At 42.4% G+C, this 19,881-nt stretch overlaps 1 protein-coding gene across 1 annotated transcript in view; it reads right to left on the bottom strand.

The window, feature by feature from the left end:
- Positions 1–19,881, bottom strand: part of FCHO2 (FCH and mu domain containing endocytic adaptor 2) — an 81,604-nt gene that overhangs the window by 25,632 nt on the left and 36,091 nt on the right. The window contains exons 7-11 of the mRNA XM_069962819.1: positions 12,187–12,285; positions 9,506–9,602; positions 5,521–5,565; positions 5,362–5,434; positions 5,194–5,218 (exon numbers count right to left, since the gene is read on the bottom strand). Of these exons, the coding sequence (XP_069818920.1) occupies positions 5,194–5,218; positions 5,362–5,434; positions 5,521–5,565; positions 9,506–9,602; positions 12,187–12,285 (339 nt within the window). The remainder of the gene's footprint in view (positions 1–5,193; positions 5,219–5,361; positions 5,435–5,520; positions 5,566–9,505; positions 9,603–12,186; positions 12,286–19,881) is intronic.

Genomic DNA, 19,881 nt, shown 5'->3' on the forward strand with positions numbered 1-19,881 from the left:
CTATTGCGAGGCAGAGAACGCTGCTAGGAATTTCACTCTTCACCTAATGCATTTGGTAACACACTCGAAAGGTTGGATCACAAATGATACATCCATCTCCCCCAGTCACTGCAGCCAAGACCCCTTACTGATGATACATTGGGACAACAAGGGCATATAAGTAAAAAGCATAAAACTATCCATCTATTTACTTATCCGCCTACAGAATTCAAAGCATGTCTGGCTGTGGCTCACTCCACACACTATGGAAAACCTGTGAACATTCAGATAACATGGGTGTGCATGCTATATGAAAGGGGGGCTTAAAGGTGGAAGAACAGCTGTCCAGCAACTGAAGGAATATAGGCATCTTTAGAAGAGGGCACATAATCTTATGAAATTAACCTAACCACATACATTTGTGAATGTTATAGTAAAATCAACAACCCGCCGAAACTGCACACCCGAGGTGGACGTTTCCCCGATTAATGGATGACTGCAAAAGAGTTTCCTTGCATACATAACTTGCTTCTACAAATTCTTGGTATAAAGGCTACATGTGCTGCTACAGGTTGTGAATACTACAAAGTAAATCACGCACTCCTGGCTTGAAACTTTACAAGACAAGAGGAAAAGTGCTCAAGAACCAGAGTATAAGACCTACCACTGGAATTTTTAATATTTTAATATTGGCACTATGTATAAACCACCATAAGGCTGGGTTCACACTACGTATATTTCAGTCAGTATAGCAACCAAAACCAGGAGTGGATTGAAAACACAGAAAGGATCTGTTCACACAATGGTGAAATTGAGTGGATGTCCGCCATATAACAGCCGTTGTTTTAAAATAACAGCAAATATTTGCCATTAAATGGCGACCATCCACTCAATTTCACCATTGTGTGAACAGATCCTTTCTGTGTTTTCAATCCACTCCTGGTTTTGGTTGCAATATAAGGACCACAATACTGACTGAAATATACGTAGTGTGAACCCAGCCTAAATCTGAACAGTGTTTGAACGAGCCTCAAAAACGTAAGCTGTTAAATTACTAATAAATCTTCCTGAACGCCTAGTAATAAGAAATGGGTTGAACTAGAAGAATAGAGGTCTGATTGCAGGGCTGTGGAGTCGGAGTCGAAGCTAGTTTTAGCTGGAGTCGGAAAAAATGTGCCGACTCCGGCTTTAAAAAAGAAAACCTTTAAAAAATTTAGAATTGAGTTTTCATATGAATTTTAGTTAATCAATATATATTTTATGAGCAATATTCTAATAGGACACTGGCCCTATTAGATAAGGGTGGTCGGGGAAAAGTTGTCGGTCTATTTGGCTGTTTGCTTCTGAGCTGGAAGAGTCCATTGTGTGGGGGGAGATCTGTGCTGTTCTCTTCCTGGATGACTATATACGAGCAGTAGCGTAATATGAAGATATCCTGTGTAATAAAGAGGAGGAGAAGACGACATAAGTAGTGTAGCAGTAACCTCTATCCTCAATGTGGTGTTTTCTCTCTGGGAGAAGATTGTGTGTTTTTCTCAGTGTTCTATGGCTGCAGCTGTGTGTGTGTGCGTATGCTATGGCTGCAGCAGGCTGTGTTTGTGTGTATGCTATGGCTGCAGTAGGCTGTGCGTGTGCTATGGCTGCAACAGGCTGTGTGTGTGTTTGCTATGGCTGCAGCAGGCTGTGTGTGGGTATATACAATCACCGGCCACTTTATTAGGTACACCTGTCCAACTGCACGTTACCACTTAATTTCTAATCAGCCAATCACATGGCGGCAACTCAGTGCATTTAGGCATGTAGACATGGTCAAGACAATCTCCTGCAGTTCAAACCGAGCATCAGTATGGGGAAGAAAGGTGATTTGAGGGCCTTTGAACGTGCCATGGTTGTTGGTGCCAGAAGGGCTGGTCTGAGTATTTCAGAAACTGCTGATCTACTGGGATTTTCACGCACAACCATCTCTAGGGTTTACAGAGAATGGTCCGAAAAAGAAAAAACATCCAGTGAGCGGCAGTTCTGTGGGCGGAAATGCCTTGTTGATGCCAGAGGTCAGAGGAGAATGGGCAGACTGGTTCGAGCTGATAGAAAGGCAACAGTGACTCAAATAGCCAACCGTTACAACCAAGGTAGGCAGAAGAGCATCTCTGAACGCACAGTACGTCAAACTTTGAGGCAGATGGGCTACAGCAGCAGAAGACCACACCGGGTGCCACTCCTTTCAGCTAAGAACAGGAAACTGAGGCTACAATTTGCAAAAGCTCATCGAAATTGGACAGTAGAAGATTGGAAAAACGCTGCCTGGTCTGATGAGTCTCGATTTCTGCAGCGACATTCGGATGGTAGGGTCAGAATTTGGCGTCAACAAGATGAAAGCATGGATCCATCCTGCCTTGTATCAACGGTTCAGGCTGGTGGTGGTGGTGTCATGGTGTGGGGAATATTTTCTTGGCACTCTTTGGGCCCCTTGGTACCAATTGAGCATCGTTGCAATGCCACAGCCTACCTGAGTATTGTTGCTGACCATGTGCATCCCTTTATGACCACAATGTACCCAACATCTGATGGCTACTTTCAGCAGGATAATGCGCCATGTCATAAAGCTAGAATCATCTCAGACTGGTTTCTTGAACATGACAATGAGTTCACTGTACTCAAATGGCCTCCACAGTCACCAGATCTCAATCCAATAGAGCATCTTTGGGATGTGGTGGAACGGGAGATTCGCATCATGGATGTGCAGCCGACAAATCTGCAGCAACTGTGTGATGCCATCATGTCAATATGGACCAAAATCTCTGAGGAATGCTTCCAGCACCTTGTTGTATCTATGCCACGATAATTGAGGCAGTTCTGAAGGCAAAAGGGGGTCCAACCCGTTACTAGCATGGTGTACCTAATAAAGTGGCCAGTGAGTGTATGTATATGCTATGGCTGCAGCAGGCTGTGTGTGTATGTGTGTATAAATATATATATATATATATATATATATATATATGCTATGGCTGCAGGAGGCTGTGTGTGTATGCTATGGCTGCAGCAGGGCATGCCCACAGTGACCCCTCTATATCACTATGTGTGACCCATCTATATCACTATGGCAGACCTCTATGTCACAGGTATCTGGCACTGTTAGCAGTGTATCTTTGTGTACGGTGAATATTTAGTTAGAAACATAGAAGATGTAAGCATAAAAGACCTCCTGCTCTATCTAGTCTAGTTGTGAGTAGTTCAGGATATGGAGGCTGGAGACTGACTGTATCCACTGCACACACAGGAGACGCTGCTTTATATCCTATTCACTCAGAAGTCGCCCCAGGATCATGCAGGACATTAGGGAGAAGCTGCTGAGCCAGTGTGATAACAACTCCCCTGGTATATGACTGGCCATTTATGAAGGAGCAGAAGTCGGAATCAGGAGTCGGCCCAGATAAAATTCAGAAGTCGGAGCTGCGGTTTACCGACTCAACAGCCCTGTCTGATTGTATAAGAAAATCAATCACTAAGCAAAACAACATCCAGATTCTAATCCCAACAACAAAACGTCACTAAAACGTCAAATTATATACCAGCAACTGTGAGCTATGCTCTGTAAAAAACAGGTTATATCATAGATATGAACACCACAGCCTAGTTACAAAGCACCATAACTTATTTTTTTTCTCTCCATTAACATCTCATTGGCAGTAAAACGCACACAGCTAAACTTTGGGACACCATCTGAATACCGTAACCAAGCAGTCTTCCCATATCAAGGTCACTGCACACGTCCCTCCCCTGCACAATCTCAGACGAAAGGAATTTCACCCAAGTGATAATGTAGGAGAACTTAATGAAGTATTGTAGGAATACAGTGCAATGCTGACATCAGGGTGACTAGGCTACATACTGAAATGCTGAATGTTATAATAAATGTATAATAGAGATTAGTGCAACTCGAGCATGGTCAAGTCCATGCTTAGGCTGCACTCATCTCTAACAATAAACCTAACACAGCACAGGATAGTCCAAGTCCTGCTGCTCCTGTGATTTAAAAGGTATGCTCTACTGCTGTATGTCCTGCAGGAATTGGTGTATTCTTTCCAGTTTGACACAGTGCTCTCTGCTGCCACCTCTGTCCATGTCAGGAACTGTCCAGAGCAGGAGAGGTTTTCTATGGGGATTTGCTACTGGTCTGGACAATTCCTGACATGGACAGAGGTGGCAGCAGAGAGCACTGTGTCAGACTGAAAAGAAAACTACTGGAAGTACTGAGATTTCTTTTAAATAGCAGTAATTTACAGATCTGTATTACTTTCTGATACTTTAATCACTGGAGTACCCCTTTAAATCTCAGGAGCAGCAGGCCTGGACTATCCTGTGCCTCCTTGTAAATGAGAAGTTATGCTTCCCTGGCTTTTTGCCTACAAAAAGTGTCCTGCTGCAGCATCTCTCTACTTAGTTACAAAGCTCTATGCAGGGAAAGGTGAAAGTCTCTTAAAACACTTATTTTCTGACAAAAATAAATCTATTTGTTTCCAAATAGATTTTACATTATCATGCAGCTGAATGTATTATGTGAGGTGATGATGAAGATGATGTTGATCAGTGTTTGCTTTCTGCAGTAAAATGACCACGCAATGTATTGGTGAGTGCCGCCTATCTTTCATAACTGTTTGCTGGATAGTTTCCCCTAGTTTCCCTAGCAGATTAACCATAAACAAGGCAATCAGATGAAGAAATGAATGAATAATTAACCAGAAAAAGCCAAATATAATCTGGAACCCCAAAGTTAACCCGTCTTTCTGGCATCAGTCTGGCAGTCTGCTATAATGAAGATCTCACAGAACTACAGAAAGTGCACCATCAAATATGTTCTCTAAAGGACAAAGTAGATGTGCAACAAGTGCTTGATAAAGATGAGCAAAACTCAAGCAGGCTCGGGTTCATACAAAACCGGACCGCTCTGCATTTGGATACCGGTGGCTAAAGAAGTTTGATGCAGCCCTAGGGAGTCCTGGAAAACATGCATACAGCCTAGGACTCCCTAGGGCTGCATCCAACTTCTTCAGCCACCAGTAATCAAATGCAGAGCGGCCCGGTTTGGACTAACTCGAGCGTTCTCGAGGTTGGCTAATCTCTAGTGCTTAACATTTTAATTTGTTTGGGTCATGGGGTACAGTGGATTTATATAAGCATTAGTTATTAATAATAAAAAAAAATGTCAGTACTTACAATTGAATCAGCGTCAGCATTTTCCCTATAAATAGGAGGAGATACAAATTATTCATGTGATAGTTATAAATGTGATCTCTACCAGGGAGTCCTGAACCACACCAGAGAATTATACAGTGAATAGTGACAGTGACCATAACTGGATAACAGACAGATAGTCCTACTAACCCTGGCTCCGTGTCATCCTTCTTCTTCATTTTAGATGGAAGACCAAAAGTCTTTCTTTTCTTCTGCTTCACCCCTGAAAGGTAAATGTCATTTTACATTGCTTCAAGAGCAATATGAGAAATAGTACACTTATAGTACACTACAACATTAGACACTCACCTTCTACAGCTACAGCGGCGTTGCATTCCTCAAACTCAATGGGCCCTACATACAACACAAACAATATTTTAATAAATCTATTTCTTTACAACCAATATGTATTCAAAGAACAAACCTTTTCAATTTCAGTTCTGAGCACAGTTTTATATTTCACGTATTTTGAAAACTTTTTCTAAATCATAACTTCGTCTTTACATAGTCACATAGATGCAGACACAACACATGCTTCTTCATCGCCCCCTAGTGCACATTAGATTGTAGAACATGACTGAGTGACAACAGCTAAAGCACCATGCAGAGCTTCTATATACTCTGGGGATTCCTATATGCAGCCTGAAAGCGTCTGATTTAGGCTTTTTTGGTCTGTGCACTGTGGAAACCTATACAGTTGAGGCACATTATAACGACACTCAGCTAATATCCAAAGTAACCTCAGAGTTCAGCACAGACTGCAGCTGGATGGCCTGGGAGTGACTCAGTAAGGTCCTGAGTCTGGAAATTAGGGGAAGTTTTGGCCATGCTTCTCCAACCATTGCTGGACATTTCTAGCCATGTTACATGTCGCATTGTACTGATGTATGTGATCTGTAAGGATGGATTCATAACCAAACCAGTAGACAGCACCTTTTACATGGATGAGTGGCCCAGAGAACGCCAAGAATACATTTCCCAGGCCATAATCTCTGCCACCACCAGCTTGTTCTTCCAGCAATGGCTGCAGGGTGTTTTTTCTCTGATGTTTCTTGCCTGATACTCCAAAGCAGCAGAAAATGTGACTCATGGGAGTAGACAACCCTTTGCCAATCAGCAGAGGTCCAGTTCTGAAAACTGAAGCCTTTTTTGCTGATCCAACAATATTAGCAGAGGTGCGATGACCATCCATCTGCTTCAGAGCCCCATACACAGTAGGATGCGCTGAATTGTTTTAGATGTGTCTGGGGGCCCCCTGGTTTATCTTGCTGTGAGTTGCTCCACCCTATCACACCTTTGTAGCCTATGTTCATCTCTCACATCAATGGAACGTGGTGCATCAAAACTTTCACGTCTTATTTGTCATTATGCTACTTGTCCACTCATGACACATATTGTCTCAGAAATGCTGCCAGCCTCAACCTAATAAGCCAATAGTCCCTTTTTGCAACTCATAAACCATGACAGCAATGAGGAGTATGTGTGCAGACAGCCTACTGTACACCTTATGTTCAAAGTTACTCATTGCAGGGTCTCACTACTGACACCGCCAGGGAGAAAGCATGGCAGTACATGTCTTTTCCCCCCCCCCCCCCCCCCCCCCCGCGCGTGGACATGTGCATCTCCGCCTGTGCTATAGACTATATTCTATGCACAGGCGGATTCCACCATCCACTGAAAGAATTGACATGTCAATTCTTTCGGGTGACGGCGAAATTCCCCTGACCACAGAACAGAGTTTATGAGACAGGCGGAAATGTGTGTGGGGGTGAGCGATGGAGTCCGCGGGAACTTCTCTGCGCAGAATACTTTGTGTAATCCCTACCCTTATACTGTATGTTCGGACAGCTAGGGAATGGAGTGCATCAGGCTAAGCTTTTTAGTTGGGAAAAAAAATGTATACCTGTTACAAAAACTAATCAAACCTCACCCGGCCATTTCACACTATTCGTAGCTGGACAGAATAATGCTGTGATAGGGGTTATCCTATCTGGCGTCTGAACTGGTCCAGTATTACTGGCAGGATTTATTACAATCATGGGATTGGTTTTTACTAGCATGCAGAAGTGAACTGAGCTAGATCACTGGGTATACGGAAACAAGCCCTAACATGGTTTAATATTCACAATAATACATTTTCTTTCATTGTGGATTTATAGCAGATTAAAGGGAGTTTTTACATAATACATCATTTATCTCTTTTACTAAAATCAAAGCCCTTACCCCTGTAGCTACATGTCAACAATATGTCCAGAGATCAAGAGAGCTCTATACCATCATCATAGAACTAATGGAGAAGTCATCTAAATGGACGACCCATGACCCACATAAGTAACATACAGCCGCATGGTTTTAAAGTCTTTCAAGAAAAAGGTTCTGACATACACAAACTAGCTCCTGCTGATAGAACTACAATGCAGAGCAGGTACTGCAGACTTTCTACTTTCTCTACATGTTTTTCAGTCTATAGTCCAAAACACATTGGTTGAGAGCTACCATGAAAGAAAGGTGCCTTGTCTCAGTATTTTCGGTACAATCAGGAAAATGAAACATTCTAGCAGGATTATGCCCTGAGAGGCTCTTTTCACATCTCCTGTATGCGCTTCCCATGCCACAGTGAGTGGCAAGGCTTTGCGTGCCTGGCATGGTGCCAGTTGACAGCCCAGCTGGATATCAGTGCACATCGTGACCCCCCTCCTGCAGCGTGTCACTTCGCAATCGTTTCCGCAGTAGAAAGTTTATTCAACCTCTCTCTGGAAATTCAGTGGACCGGCCATCATTCTGCTATTTAATCAGAATGGGACATTTTATTTTTCTGACAGCACTAAAGCCAGAGAGCAATTCCTAATGAACAGCTTGATACAAGTGGAATTTCTAATGTTTTAGCCTCAATTAATTCTGCTGTCAAAACAAATGACTGCTCTTAGCTGTGCAATGTTAAAGCTGGGTCAGTAAAGGGCAGCGCTCAGAGTACACAATCAAGCTATTTTTCAGGATTTTTATACAAGCTTTCCAGATCAAGAACCACGATGGGCTTAAAATGCGTATAGACAAACAATACACCTGTATTCCCATAAGAACTGCTACAGAGTAGTAGCTACTCACCAAGGACTAAACAGGCGAGCCATTCACAGACACGCATACCCTATCAGACAAACACCCTTACATAGCCAGGCTAGACTTATCTCATACTCACCCATTATATAAAGGGGTGCTCCCCAACCTGCGGCTCTCAGGCAACACTACCCTCCCCATCCTGCAATGACAGCTGGGCATGCTAGGAAGTTAACAAACAAGGTGCATTGTGTTACATTACAGTCTGGGTGTCTAACCCGCTGTGGCTCTAGTGCAAAACTACAATTCCTATCATGTCTAGACATACAGAGAAACCTTTAGCTGCCCAGGCAAGATAGAAATGGTGGTCTTGCAGGAGCTGGAGGGCTGCATGTTGGACACCCTCCAGCTGTTGCAAAACTACATTTCCCATCATGCCTGGGCAGCCAAATCCAAAGCTTTAGCTGTCCAGGCATGATGGGAGTTGTGGTTTCGCAACAGCTGGAGGGCCGCAGTTTGGAGACCCATGCTCTAGAGCTATGGGTCTTCTCTGGGTACCCTGGTGTCGGATATGAACCAGTGCGATGTTTGTCTCTAGTAACTTTTCTCTTTCCGCTACCTTTTGGTTGGCTAATTTTACATGCGTAAGTTGCGCCAAAACTGGGGCATGTGCTATACATCCAAATGCATAATAAACCTGCTACACAGCTAATAAGCCTTTTTAGATGCAATTTCTGCTAGAACTCTGACACCTTTTGCTCCGTAAATCTGGCCCAAAAACCACTGAACAGAGATGCATTGACTCATTTTGAGAGGTAAATGTGCTAATAACAAAAAATAATGCTACTTTTAAAAGCTCCTCTCAGGAAAAGTTTCTCAAAGTATAAAGTGTGACTGCTGCTTTAACCTTTTTTTTTTTTTTTTTTTACATGGACTCCATGGAATGACAGCAGAGATTGGGAATAGACTTGCGTGTCTCTCCTAATAGCAGTAGCCTGACTGGGCATACAGAACAGTCTCCCATCAGCACAACATTGACACATCGGGGGAGGAGGGGGGAAAACAACATGTGGCTCCCAAATCAAGCAGGCACGACATTTACCCGTCTCTGAAACCACGTGAGAATTACCACAACAGTGATACACAGCATTTCACCCAGCTCAACATGACCTGTCACACAGATATACGAGCAAGGACTTATCCACTCATGTATATACAGGTACAAGGAAGCTGCACTCACCAGGTCTTTCTTTCCCCGTGCCCTTGGATTCTGCAAACCTCTCCAGTAAACTATCAACCGTGATGTTTTCCATGTTATTTATGAAGTCTTCATGAACCTGGAAACAAATCAAAGAGTGTGGAAACAGTGTAAAGTTTAGAAGTTTCTGCCTCATGCTTACAGTCAAGCACAGAGCCATGTGACTTGTATTGGCAAACCATAGAAGTAGTATGCACAAAAAAATAAAAATATAAGTTTGTATGAAAGCCTTGAAACAAAAATCAAAAGTAGTAGGTTGTCAACACGTTCTTTTTGCTGCCCCCTGCAGGTCATGTTGAAACAAGCAAAGCAACAGAAGGAAGAAGCGGGAAAGTCCAAAAGACATATCTGTGAGGAGCATGTGAGGTTACAGAATACAGGCTGACAGTCCTGCTGCAGCTACGGGGATGATACCGGTGGCTGGAGCAGAGCTGTGAGACCCTGTAGTACCGCATGTACTACATCTACCCCATGCAATGTGTGGAGTCAGAGCCACCACCAATACCAAGGGCCGATAATTGGGAAAATAAGAGTTTTTAAAATTGTTAATTGCTGACAATTGGTCCATGTAAACAGACCAGCAATCAACAATCGAACAAATGTTGGTTCATCAGCAGATTTAATCTTCTGTGCTGCCTATTAAATGCGTTGTTGCCATCCGTACAATGCTCTGTGAAAAAAGATGATATGCATCCAATAATAATGCACTGAATGGGCTGTATAAACAATGCCGCAAACGTTTATGCAGCCCAGTCACTTGACTAGCTATGGACATTAACTGAGCACTGACCACAAGGTTCAGTACTTGTTGCAAAAAAAAGGCCCTTACATGTGGTTCATGGTCCCATGGCTTAGCTCCAGCCATCAGGAAGACGTTACATGTAACATCACAAGTACGGCTCCCGGTCTGCCTTAGCACTTTGTTCTCTTGCTGCTGTCCGTGCTCGTTCTGACACTAACAGCAGGGGTCATCAGAGAGCATGTGTTGTAATCATAAGAATTACACAACATCAAGATCAACCAGATTAAAACAAGTTTTTTTTATGATAGTAAATTAACAGTAAAGGGAGAGAACTTCAAGTATGATTGGGTTAAGCTTGAGCTCTCTGCATTTGATTACCGGTGGCTGAGCAAGTTGGATGAAGCCCTAGGGAGTCCAGGAAAACATGGATACAACTTTAGGTCTGCATCCAGCTCCTTCAGTCCACGGTAATCAAATGCAGAGCTTGAAGTTTGCTCATCTCTGAATTTACACTTCTGGAATATTCAACTAATAAATGGTGCAAAAGTAGACTAGACAGTCTAAAGATGTGGCAGATCTCCCCTTCTGTGTTTCTGGCTTATGTACAAGGTTATACCTCACAAGTAATGTTTTTAATGTCCTCCTAGTCCTGTGTCGTGTCAATTGTCAGGAGCACTTATAATGAATAATTGGCGACACTGCCACACAAACAACTGCTCAATGGTTTGGAGGCCGTTCGCCTTCATTGGCAGCACATTCGCTGTTTACAGTTAGAGATATAATGCCAACAAATGATGATTTTTAGGGCCACATGATTCCAGCGATCATCCAGCATTTTCTTAATTATCTGCTGTCACCTGTATCTTTTCAGGGGAGATAATAGTAGCACAGCTACTGTCATTCTGTACATTTCAGGAAGGAGGAACCAGGGCTAAAATGCCAGTAGTAACATGAAGGTTCTTCCTTTCCCTGACTTCTGCAGCCAATCACATACTCCTCCTGTTATGTCTTGACAGAGTGTTGGTGAAAGAGCAGTGAACAGGCTTGTACTGTGCTGGGCTGGTGATATATACAGTGCACTACTATAGATGGCGTTTGGAAGGAGAAGTGGTTACTGATGCACTGTTTGCAAGGTGCTTTATAAGCACAAATGCCAGAAAAAGCAGCAGGAGCACAGCAAGCATTGACCCCTAAGCACTGAAGAGGCTGTGGAAAGGAAATGAGCCTCAGCAGCAAACCAAGCAAAGAGTTACAGAAAATCTCGATGAAAGAAAAACTTTTACCTTGTATTAGACCCCACACAAAGAAGAGATCATAGAAACTCTAAGCAGATGCTTTCATAAGTCATCATATAACCATATAATTCCAATGCTGCAAGGCAACAATGCTAATCAGAGCCAATGGGCTGCCAATAATTCACTATATGGGTCTCCTGTTGCTCTTTGCTCCTTATTAGATGCAGAATCGCTTAGTCAACTATATAGAATTATTTTTTACAGGAGATGAGTGGGGGATAAAGTACCCTACCTGTACGTCAGGTAATTTTTTAATTTGTTTGGGGATAATAATAATAATAATAATAATAATAATAATAATAATAATAATAATAATAATAATAATAATAAAAATGCATCAGTTGTTCTCAGGCTTTTTAAGCCTTTTTTTTTTTTTTTTTTTTTTAAATCCACCACTTGGACAGAATGGACAGAGGAAGTTTGCAAGATTTGTTGTTTTATAATGCGTCTCCTGCAATCCAGAATCCAGATATTTTCAATTTTTTTTTTTTTTTAATTAAACTTGGCAATGCAAAGAAGGTATTACTTAACATCCACGAAAGGGAAGTGAATGTTTAGTTCACTACACATATATTAACCATTGCTGTCATCAGCACACATTATAGTCACCATTATATTGAACTTACCTGACCTATCTGAATGTGAACCTCACTAACTGAATGGGAGAAGCAGCCAATGATCTCTTTCACCCGGACAAGATGTGCCTCTTCAATATCCTGAAATTTCTGAAAAACACATTCCACCACTCAGTATGTAAATAGGGATAAATAGTTCTTCAATATAACATTAAGAAGACCACATTCATCTAAATTGTATAAGCTTTTAAAGGGGTATTCCCCTCATTTTAAACCTTTATTATGCTGGCCTGCCAGAGGACATAACAAACCGCTTAATTTTCTCTTTTCCCACACTCCGACGCAATCTTGTTTCCATTTTAGAGCGGTCTCTTTTTCCCAGCAGTGACAGCCGGCTCAGCCAATCACTGGCTGTGGCACTGTCCTATCTTAGGGGCCTATTCCTCATGTGTAATAAATACAACGATCAGCCGATGACAACGATCATCAGCTAATTGTTGATATAGGTTGATATAATTGTCGGGCGCCGACCGCACATCGCTACGTGTATTAGCTACATGTAACCGCCGCGGCCAGTGATTGGCTGAGCAGCCTGTCAGCCGAGACAGGCCACTCTAAAGCTGGGGCGCGCGGGACTGGGAGAGAAAAAGACCGCAAGAGGAGCCCTGCAGCCTGGATAGGTAATGTAATAAGGTACATTAAGGTAAGGTAATAGGATCGGTAACTATGTCCATGCAGCCCTTGTTAAACGATAATCGGGACGTGTAATAGGCCCAGTAAACGAGCGCTGATCTAACAGATCATCGCTCGTTTACAGTTGTTATCGGGTCCCCATCGGCTTGTGGAATAACACCCTTAGTCAGTGATTGGCTGTGAGGGTTGTCACTGCCGAGACAAGTCCCATTAGTAAGTGGAGGCGGGATCAGTCAGCCAGGATGCCATAGGAGGACAGCGCACACAGAGGTAAGAATAACCTGTTTGTTCTGTTCTTTGCCAGAGCAGCAACATGTTAAAAGTTGAAAAAGAGCAGAATACCCCTTTTAAGCTTCCTCCACAGTGTGACAAATGATGAATGAGGATTGTCAGCAAAAGGGAAAACATAAAAGACAGCAACATAGTATGGTCAGTTTAACGCATTCAAATGAGCAGGCAACACACATGGCAGTATGGTTTGGTGGGGCCTACACACACCACACATGCCATAAGAAAGATACAACATGTAACTGTGCCTATCACATGCTGAATGTCTATGTAGCCCAGCCAGATGAGCAGAGCAACTAAAATAAGTAAAATATTTTACCATAGACTGTTTCAAGTTTCAACTAAATTTACTGTGTTAAAAATGAGAAGAGAATATGTAAATATTTAAAGCACTGTGGAATCTGTTGGTGCTATACAAATGAATATTATTATGTAAGGCCCCGTTCCCACTGAGCAAAGCTAGCGGAATTCCGCGACGGAATTGTCCGCCACGGAATGCCGTTAGCCTCCCGCTCATAATGGGAGTCTATGGGAGGCGCGCGCTGCTGCTCTGTACGCGCTGAAGAATGAACATGTTCATTCTTCAGCGCGGACAGGGCAGGAGCGCGCGCCTCCCATAGACTCCCAATATGAGCTGGAGGCTAATGGCATTCTGCGGCGGACAATTCCGTCGCGGAATTCCGCTAGCTTTGCTCAGTGGGAACGGGGCCTAAGATCAGTATTGTGGAAAAATATCAAACATACACAAACCTCTAAAATCAGAAGGAAACATTATGAGGACTAAAATCTCACATACTAAATTCTATAAAACAAACAGACTTTATGACTCGTTCTTCATGCAGTACAAATAGTAAATTGCTCCACTAGGTGGCAGTGCTCCCCATAAATTACACAGTACAGTAAAAGAAAAAGAAAAAAGAAAAAAAACTGGAGAAATTCCAATGAAAATAAATAAATATAAAATAATTTCGCCTGCAATTCACATTGAGAAGGTATTCCCATCTCCAAAAGGTTTTCCGTTGCTGGTCTCTGGGGGTCTGCCTGCTGGGATATGGAATATATACCTGCCTGTAAGTTACTAGACTAAGAAAAAAAAACTAGACCACTGAGAAGGAGCAGATAAATCACTGGGAGAATTCAAACAGATCATATACACAGTCTAGGAGATGTCATATTAAAAGAAACCGCATAAACTGCAATGACTGCATTATCGCCTTGAGGCACTAGGGGGAGCAATATCAATCACAAATTCTTTACAAGTTGCAACCAGATTTGTTGCATTGCTCATACATATTACAATACGGGACTGGCACAGATACCTTAGCAACAGACGCACATTGAACCTAGCCTCCTATCCTCATTTACTGCCTTCTCAAGGAAAGCGGATGGATACATATGTACTCATTCCATGACTAAAAAGGAAGGGCCATATAGATTTGCTGCAGTGTATAGGAGTATGAAGTGATTTTTCAGAACAATAAAACAATCCTTACAACCTGCCTATAATACATTTGGCAAGTCTCCACATCAGCTGTTGCCTCGCACTTAGGGCTCTATAGTAGAACACTGCACATTAAAGGGAACCTGTCACCAAGACAATACTATCTAATCAGCATCATGTTATAGCACAGATTGAGATATTAGATATATAGATATCTATATATCTATATATATAGATATCTATATCTCTATATCTCTATATCTCTATATCTCTATATCTCTATATCTCTATATCTCTATATCTCTATATCTCTATATCTCTATATCTCTATATCTCTATATCTCTATATCTCTATATCTCTATATCTATATATCTCTATATCTATATATCTATATCTATATATATCTCAATAGTTCCGGGACTGTGCTTGTAATCCAAATCCACTCTTAAACCAAAGCAAATTTTCCCATAAGAAATCATAGAAATGCATACAATTGGTTCCACGACCCAAAAATAATGATTTATTATTCTGAACAACATGTAACAGATACATGAAACAAACATTCAGAAACAGCAGAATATGTGATATTATAAGTTACTGTACAGTAATGGAGAGGATGGGAAACACAAGGGCTGACAGAGACTGCAAGGAGCATGAAGGAATGAGCAGGGCAGATGTGGGCACATACATGCAGCCTCGCTGTCCAGGGACAGAGGGGTTACAGCTATGAAGTGATTACCTCCACAGTCCTGTCCCCTGATGTAAGCCCCAGCCTGAAGTGGATCTGCTATGATTTGGAAGGTGAAGGAGACTTCCTGGGTCAGAGTAAAGTGCTGTAGACCCCGCTATGCAGACCATGCCCCTCCCCTACTCACCCTCCCACCCAGTACAGGGAGCTCTTAAACCAAAGCAATGCTCTGAAACAAAGTCACAATTTTGAAAAACTGTGAACTTTTAAACCAAAACGCTCTTAAAACCAAGTTACTCTTAAACCAAGGTACCACTGTGTATGTATGTATGTGTGTGTATATATATATCTTTATGGGAAAAGATTCAGTATAACTTTTTACATGTTGATTGAAATCCCTGCTAATTCTGTGATAAAGAGTCCAGTGGGCGATGTCACTCAATGGACTGGACTCTTTAGCACAGAAACATCAGAGATTTCAGTCAATATATTACTGGTTATACTGAATCTTTTTTTTACCAAGCTATATATCAATCTGTTAAGCTCCTTCTGCTCTATAACAGGATGCCAATAGCTTAGGTAGCATTTTCATGGTGATGGGTTCCCTTTAATGCAATATAAAGCTCAGTACTTATATAAATGGGATGTCTGAAAGCAACTATTTCCTTTTAGGATCACCTTCACTAAATCATCTTGATCGTTTCACCCTAGACAAGTACAGTACGTCTGTATCTGTATCAGACAATCACACTGCAGATTATACGTGACGCATTAAGTATAGCTGGAAACACGGTGACATCTATGAAAATAAGCAGAGAATTCTACCAAATATAAATATATATATATATATGCAAGCCAAGCGAACAGGAAAAAGCCTGCAGGAAACATGTGATGGGTGAGACTGCAAGTGTGCAAAGCTCAGCAAATGCGAGAGCGGCATCCTGCAGCTTAACCCCTTAAGGACAGAGCCTGAAATGGCCTTAATGACAGAGACAAATTTTATGAATATGACCAGTGTCACTTTAGTCATTAATAACTTCGGGATGCTTTTACCTATCCGGCTGATTCTGAGATTGTTTTCTCGTGACATATTGTACTTTACATTTCTGGTAAATTGGAGTCGATACTCATAACAAATCTTTATGAAAAAAACCCAAATAATGTGAAAAAATTTGAAAAAATGCATTTTTCCAACTTTGAAACTTCTTTGCGTATACAGAAAGTGGATATACCACATAAATTATATATTAAATAGCATTAGCAACATGTCTACTTTATGTTGGCGGCATTTATTAAACTATCTTTCATTTTTTTTAGACGATAGGAAGCTTAAAACATTAGCAGCAAATTTCCAAATTTTCAGTAAAATTTCAAAATCAGATATTTTTAGGGACCTGTTCAGGTTTAAAGTGTATTTGAGGGGCCTGTATGTTAGAAAGCCCCACAAAGCACCCCATTTCAGAAACTGCACCCCCCAAACTCTGCAAAAGCACATCCAGAAAGTGTTTTAACCCTTTAGGGGAGTCACAGAAATAAAAGCCAAGTGTGTAAGGAATTTGAAAATTTTAATTTTCTGTGCAGAGATTTTATTGTAATCCAATATTTTTCATAATTATAAACCTATTACCAGAGAAATGCACCCCAATAATTATTGCCCCGTTTCTGCAGTTTATAGAAATACCCCATATGTGGCCCTATTGCGCTATTTGACGCAACCACAAGCCTCAGATATAAGGGAGCGCCTAGTGAATTTCAACGCCTCCGTTATATTTGGTCATTTTTGACTGTACCACTTCAGGTTGGCAGAGGCTCTGGGGTGTCAAAACCTAAAAAACACCCCTAAAGGGACACCATTTAGAAAACTACACCCCTCAAGGAATGTAACAAGGGGTGCGGTGAGCATCTGGACCCCACAGGTGCTTCACAGATTTTCCGAACAATATGGCGTGAAAAAAGAAAAATTTATTTTTTACACTAAAACGTTGTTCTAGCCTTCAATTTTTCATTTTCTTAAAGGGATAAGAGGCAAAAAAAGACAAAAAATGTGTAGCGCAGTTTCTCCCGAGTACAGAAATACCCCACATGTGGCGATAGAGTGCCAAGGGGGCGCAGGACAAGCCTCCAAAGGGAAGGAGCGCCAATTGGCTTTTGGAAGCTGAATTTCACTGAAAAGGATTTCAAGGGCCATGTCGCATTTACAGAGCCCTCGTGCTGCCAAAACACTGGAAACCCCCCACAAGTGATTCCATTCTGGAAACTACACCCCTCAAGGAATCTAACAAGGGGTGCAGTGAGCATATGGACCCCACTGGTGACGGGCACAAATGTGGAACAATGTGACGTGAAAGGGAAAAATTTCATTTTTTCACTTTCATGGCACAAATGTGCCCGTCATCAAGGGGTCCATATCCTCACTGCACCCCTTGTTAGATTCCTTGAGGGGTGCAGTTTCCAGAATGGGGTCACTTGTGGGGGGTTTCCAGTGTTTTGGCAGCAGGAGGGCTCTGTAAATGCGACATGGCGTTCATCATCCATTCTAGCCAAATCCAACCTCCAAAATCCAAATGGCGCTCCTTCCCTTCGGAGGCTTGCCCTGCGCCCACATGGCGCTTTATGTCCACATGTGGGGTATTTACGGACTCGGGGGAAATTGCTCTACACATATTGTGTGTTTTTTTTCTCTTTTAACCCCTTGTGAAAATGATAAATTCAAGGCTAAACCAACATTATAGTGTAAAAAATGTAATATTTCATTTTCACGCCACATTGTTCCACATTTGTGCCCGTCACCAGTGGGGTCCATATGCTCACTACACCCCTTGTTACATTCCCTGAGGGGTGTAGTTTCCATAATGGGGTCACTTGTGGGGGGTTTCAACTGTCTTGGCAACACAGAGGCCTTTTGAATGCAACATGGCCCCTCGAAATCCATTCCATCCAAATCCAGCCTTCAAAAACGAAATGGTGCTCCTTCCCTTCGGAGGCTTACCCTGCACCCGCATGGCGCTTTATGTCCACATGTGGGGTATTTACGGACTCGGGGGAAATTGCGCTACACATTTTGTTTTTTTTCTCCTCTTTTAACCCCTTGTGAAAATGATATATTCAAGGCTAAACCAACATTATAGTGTAAAAAATGTAATATTTCATTTTCACGCCACATTGTTCCACATTTGTGTCCGTCACCAGTGGGGTCCATATGCTCACTACACCCCTTGTTACATTCCTTGAGGGGTGCAGTTTCCATAATGGGGTCACTTGTGGGGGGTTTCAACTGTCTTGGCAACACAGGGGCCTTTTGAATGCAACATGGCCCCTCGAAATCCATTCCATCCAAATCCAGCCTTCAAAAACGAAATGGCGCTTCTTCCCTTCGGAGGCTTACCCTGCACCCGCATGGCGCTTTATGTCCATATGTGGGGTATTTCCGTACTCAGGGGAAATTGCTCTACACATTAAATGTTTTTTTTTATCTTTTAACCCCTTGTGAAAATGAAAAAACATGACAAGATTAATGATTTAGAGTAAAAATTTTACAAAAATTACACTAAATGTTGGTCTAGCCTTGATTTTTTTCCATTTCCACAAGGGGTTAAAAAAGAAAATGAACACAAAACGTGTAGGGTAGTGTCCCCTGAGTACGAAAATACCCCACATGTGGACATAATGTGCCATATGGGCACAGGGCAAGTCACCAAAGGGACAGAGCGCCATTTAGAGGCTGGAATGGAGGATGGAGGCCATGTCGAAATTACAAAGCTCCTGTGCTGCCAGGACAGTAGAAACCCCCGACAAGTGACCCCATTCTGGAAACTACACCCCATAAGGAATCTAACAAGGGGTGCAGTGAGCATATGGACCCCACTGGTGACGGGCACTTACGTAGAACATGTGCCGAGAAAATAAAAAATACAATTTTTTTCATTTTCACGTCCCAAATGTGGCCGTCACCAGGGGGCCATATCCCCGCTGCCCCCCTTCTTAGATTCCTTATGGGGTGTAGTTTCCAGAATGGGGTCACTTGTGGGGGGTTTCTACTGTCCTGGCCGCACAGAGGCTTTGTAATTGCGACATGGCATCCTCTAATGGAAATGGCGGCCATACCTACTTAGCTGGGGAAAAGGGACAATTCTAATTTATTTGGGGGTATTAGGCCAATTATTAGTTTATAAGGTTGGAAATGACAGGTGTCCATCAAATTCAACCTGTGTTGATCCAGAGGAAGGCAAAAAACCCTCTTAAGGCAGACGACAGTAGCCTCATCACAGGGGAAAAATTCCTTCCTGACTCCATAATGGCGATCAGAATAATCCCTGGATCAACGTGACCCCTGAAATAGGAATAAGGGACAGAATTTAGATAATGTAGAACCCCAATGACGTGTGGTGCGCCTTGAAGCGATCCAGTATGCAGAGGCCGGGGGGATCAGGACAGGCGTCACACTGGAAAATGTTGTCCTTCCTGATCCCCCTGTTACGCCACACTCTGCACTTCTTCTGGGGTCTCCTGTTCTCCTGTGTGGGGGACGTCACCTGGAAAATGTTGCCCTGGTGCGATACGGGGTCCTTCATATCCAGAAGCGCTGGGTCCGCTCCATGGCTGCTAAATATTAGGGCGCTATTACTGCTTCTGATA

The sequence above is a fragment of the Dendropsophus ebraccatus genome, chromosome 3 (assembly GCF_027789765.1).
Source record: "Dendropsophus ebraccatus isolate aDenEbr1 chromosome 3, aDenEbr1.pat, whole genome shotgun sequence".
NCBI classification, from domain to species: Eukaryota; Metazoa; Chordata; class Amphibia; order Anura; family Hylidae; genus Dendropsophus; species Dendropsophus ebraccatus.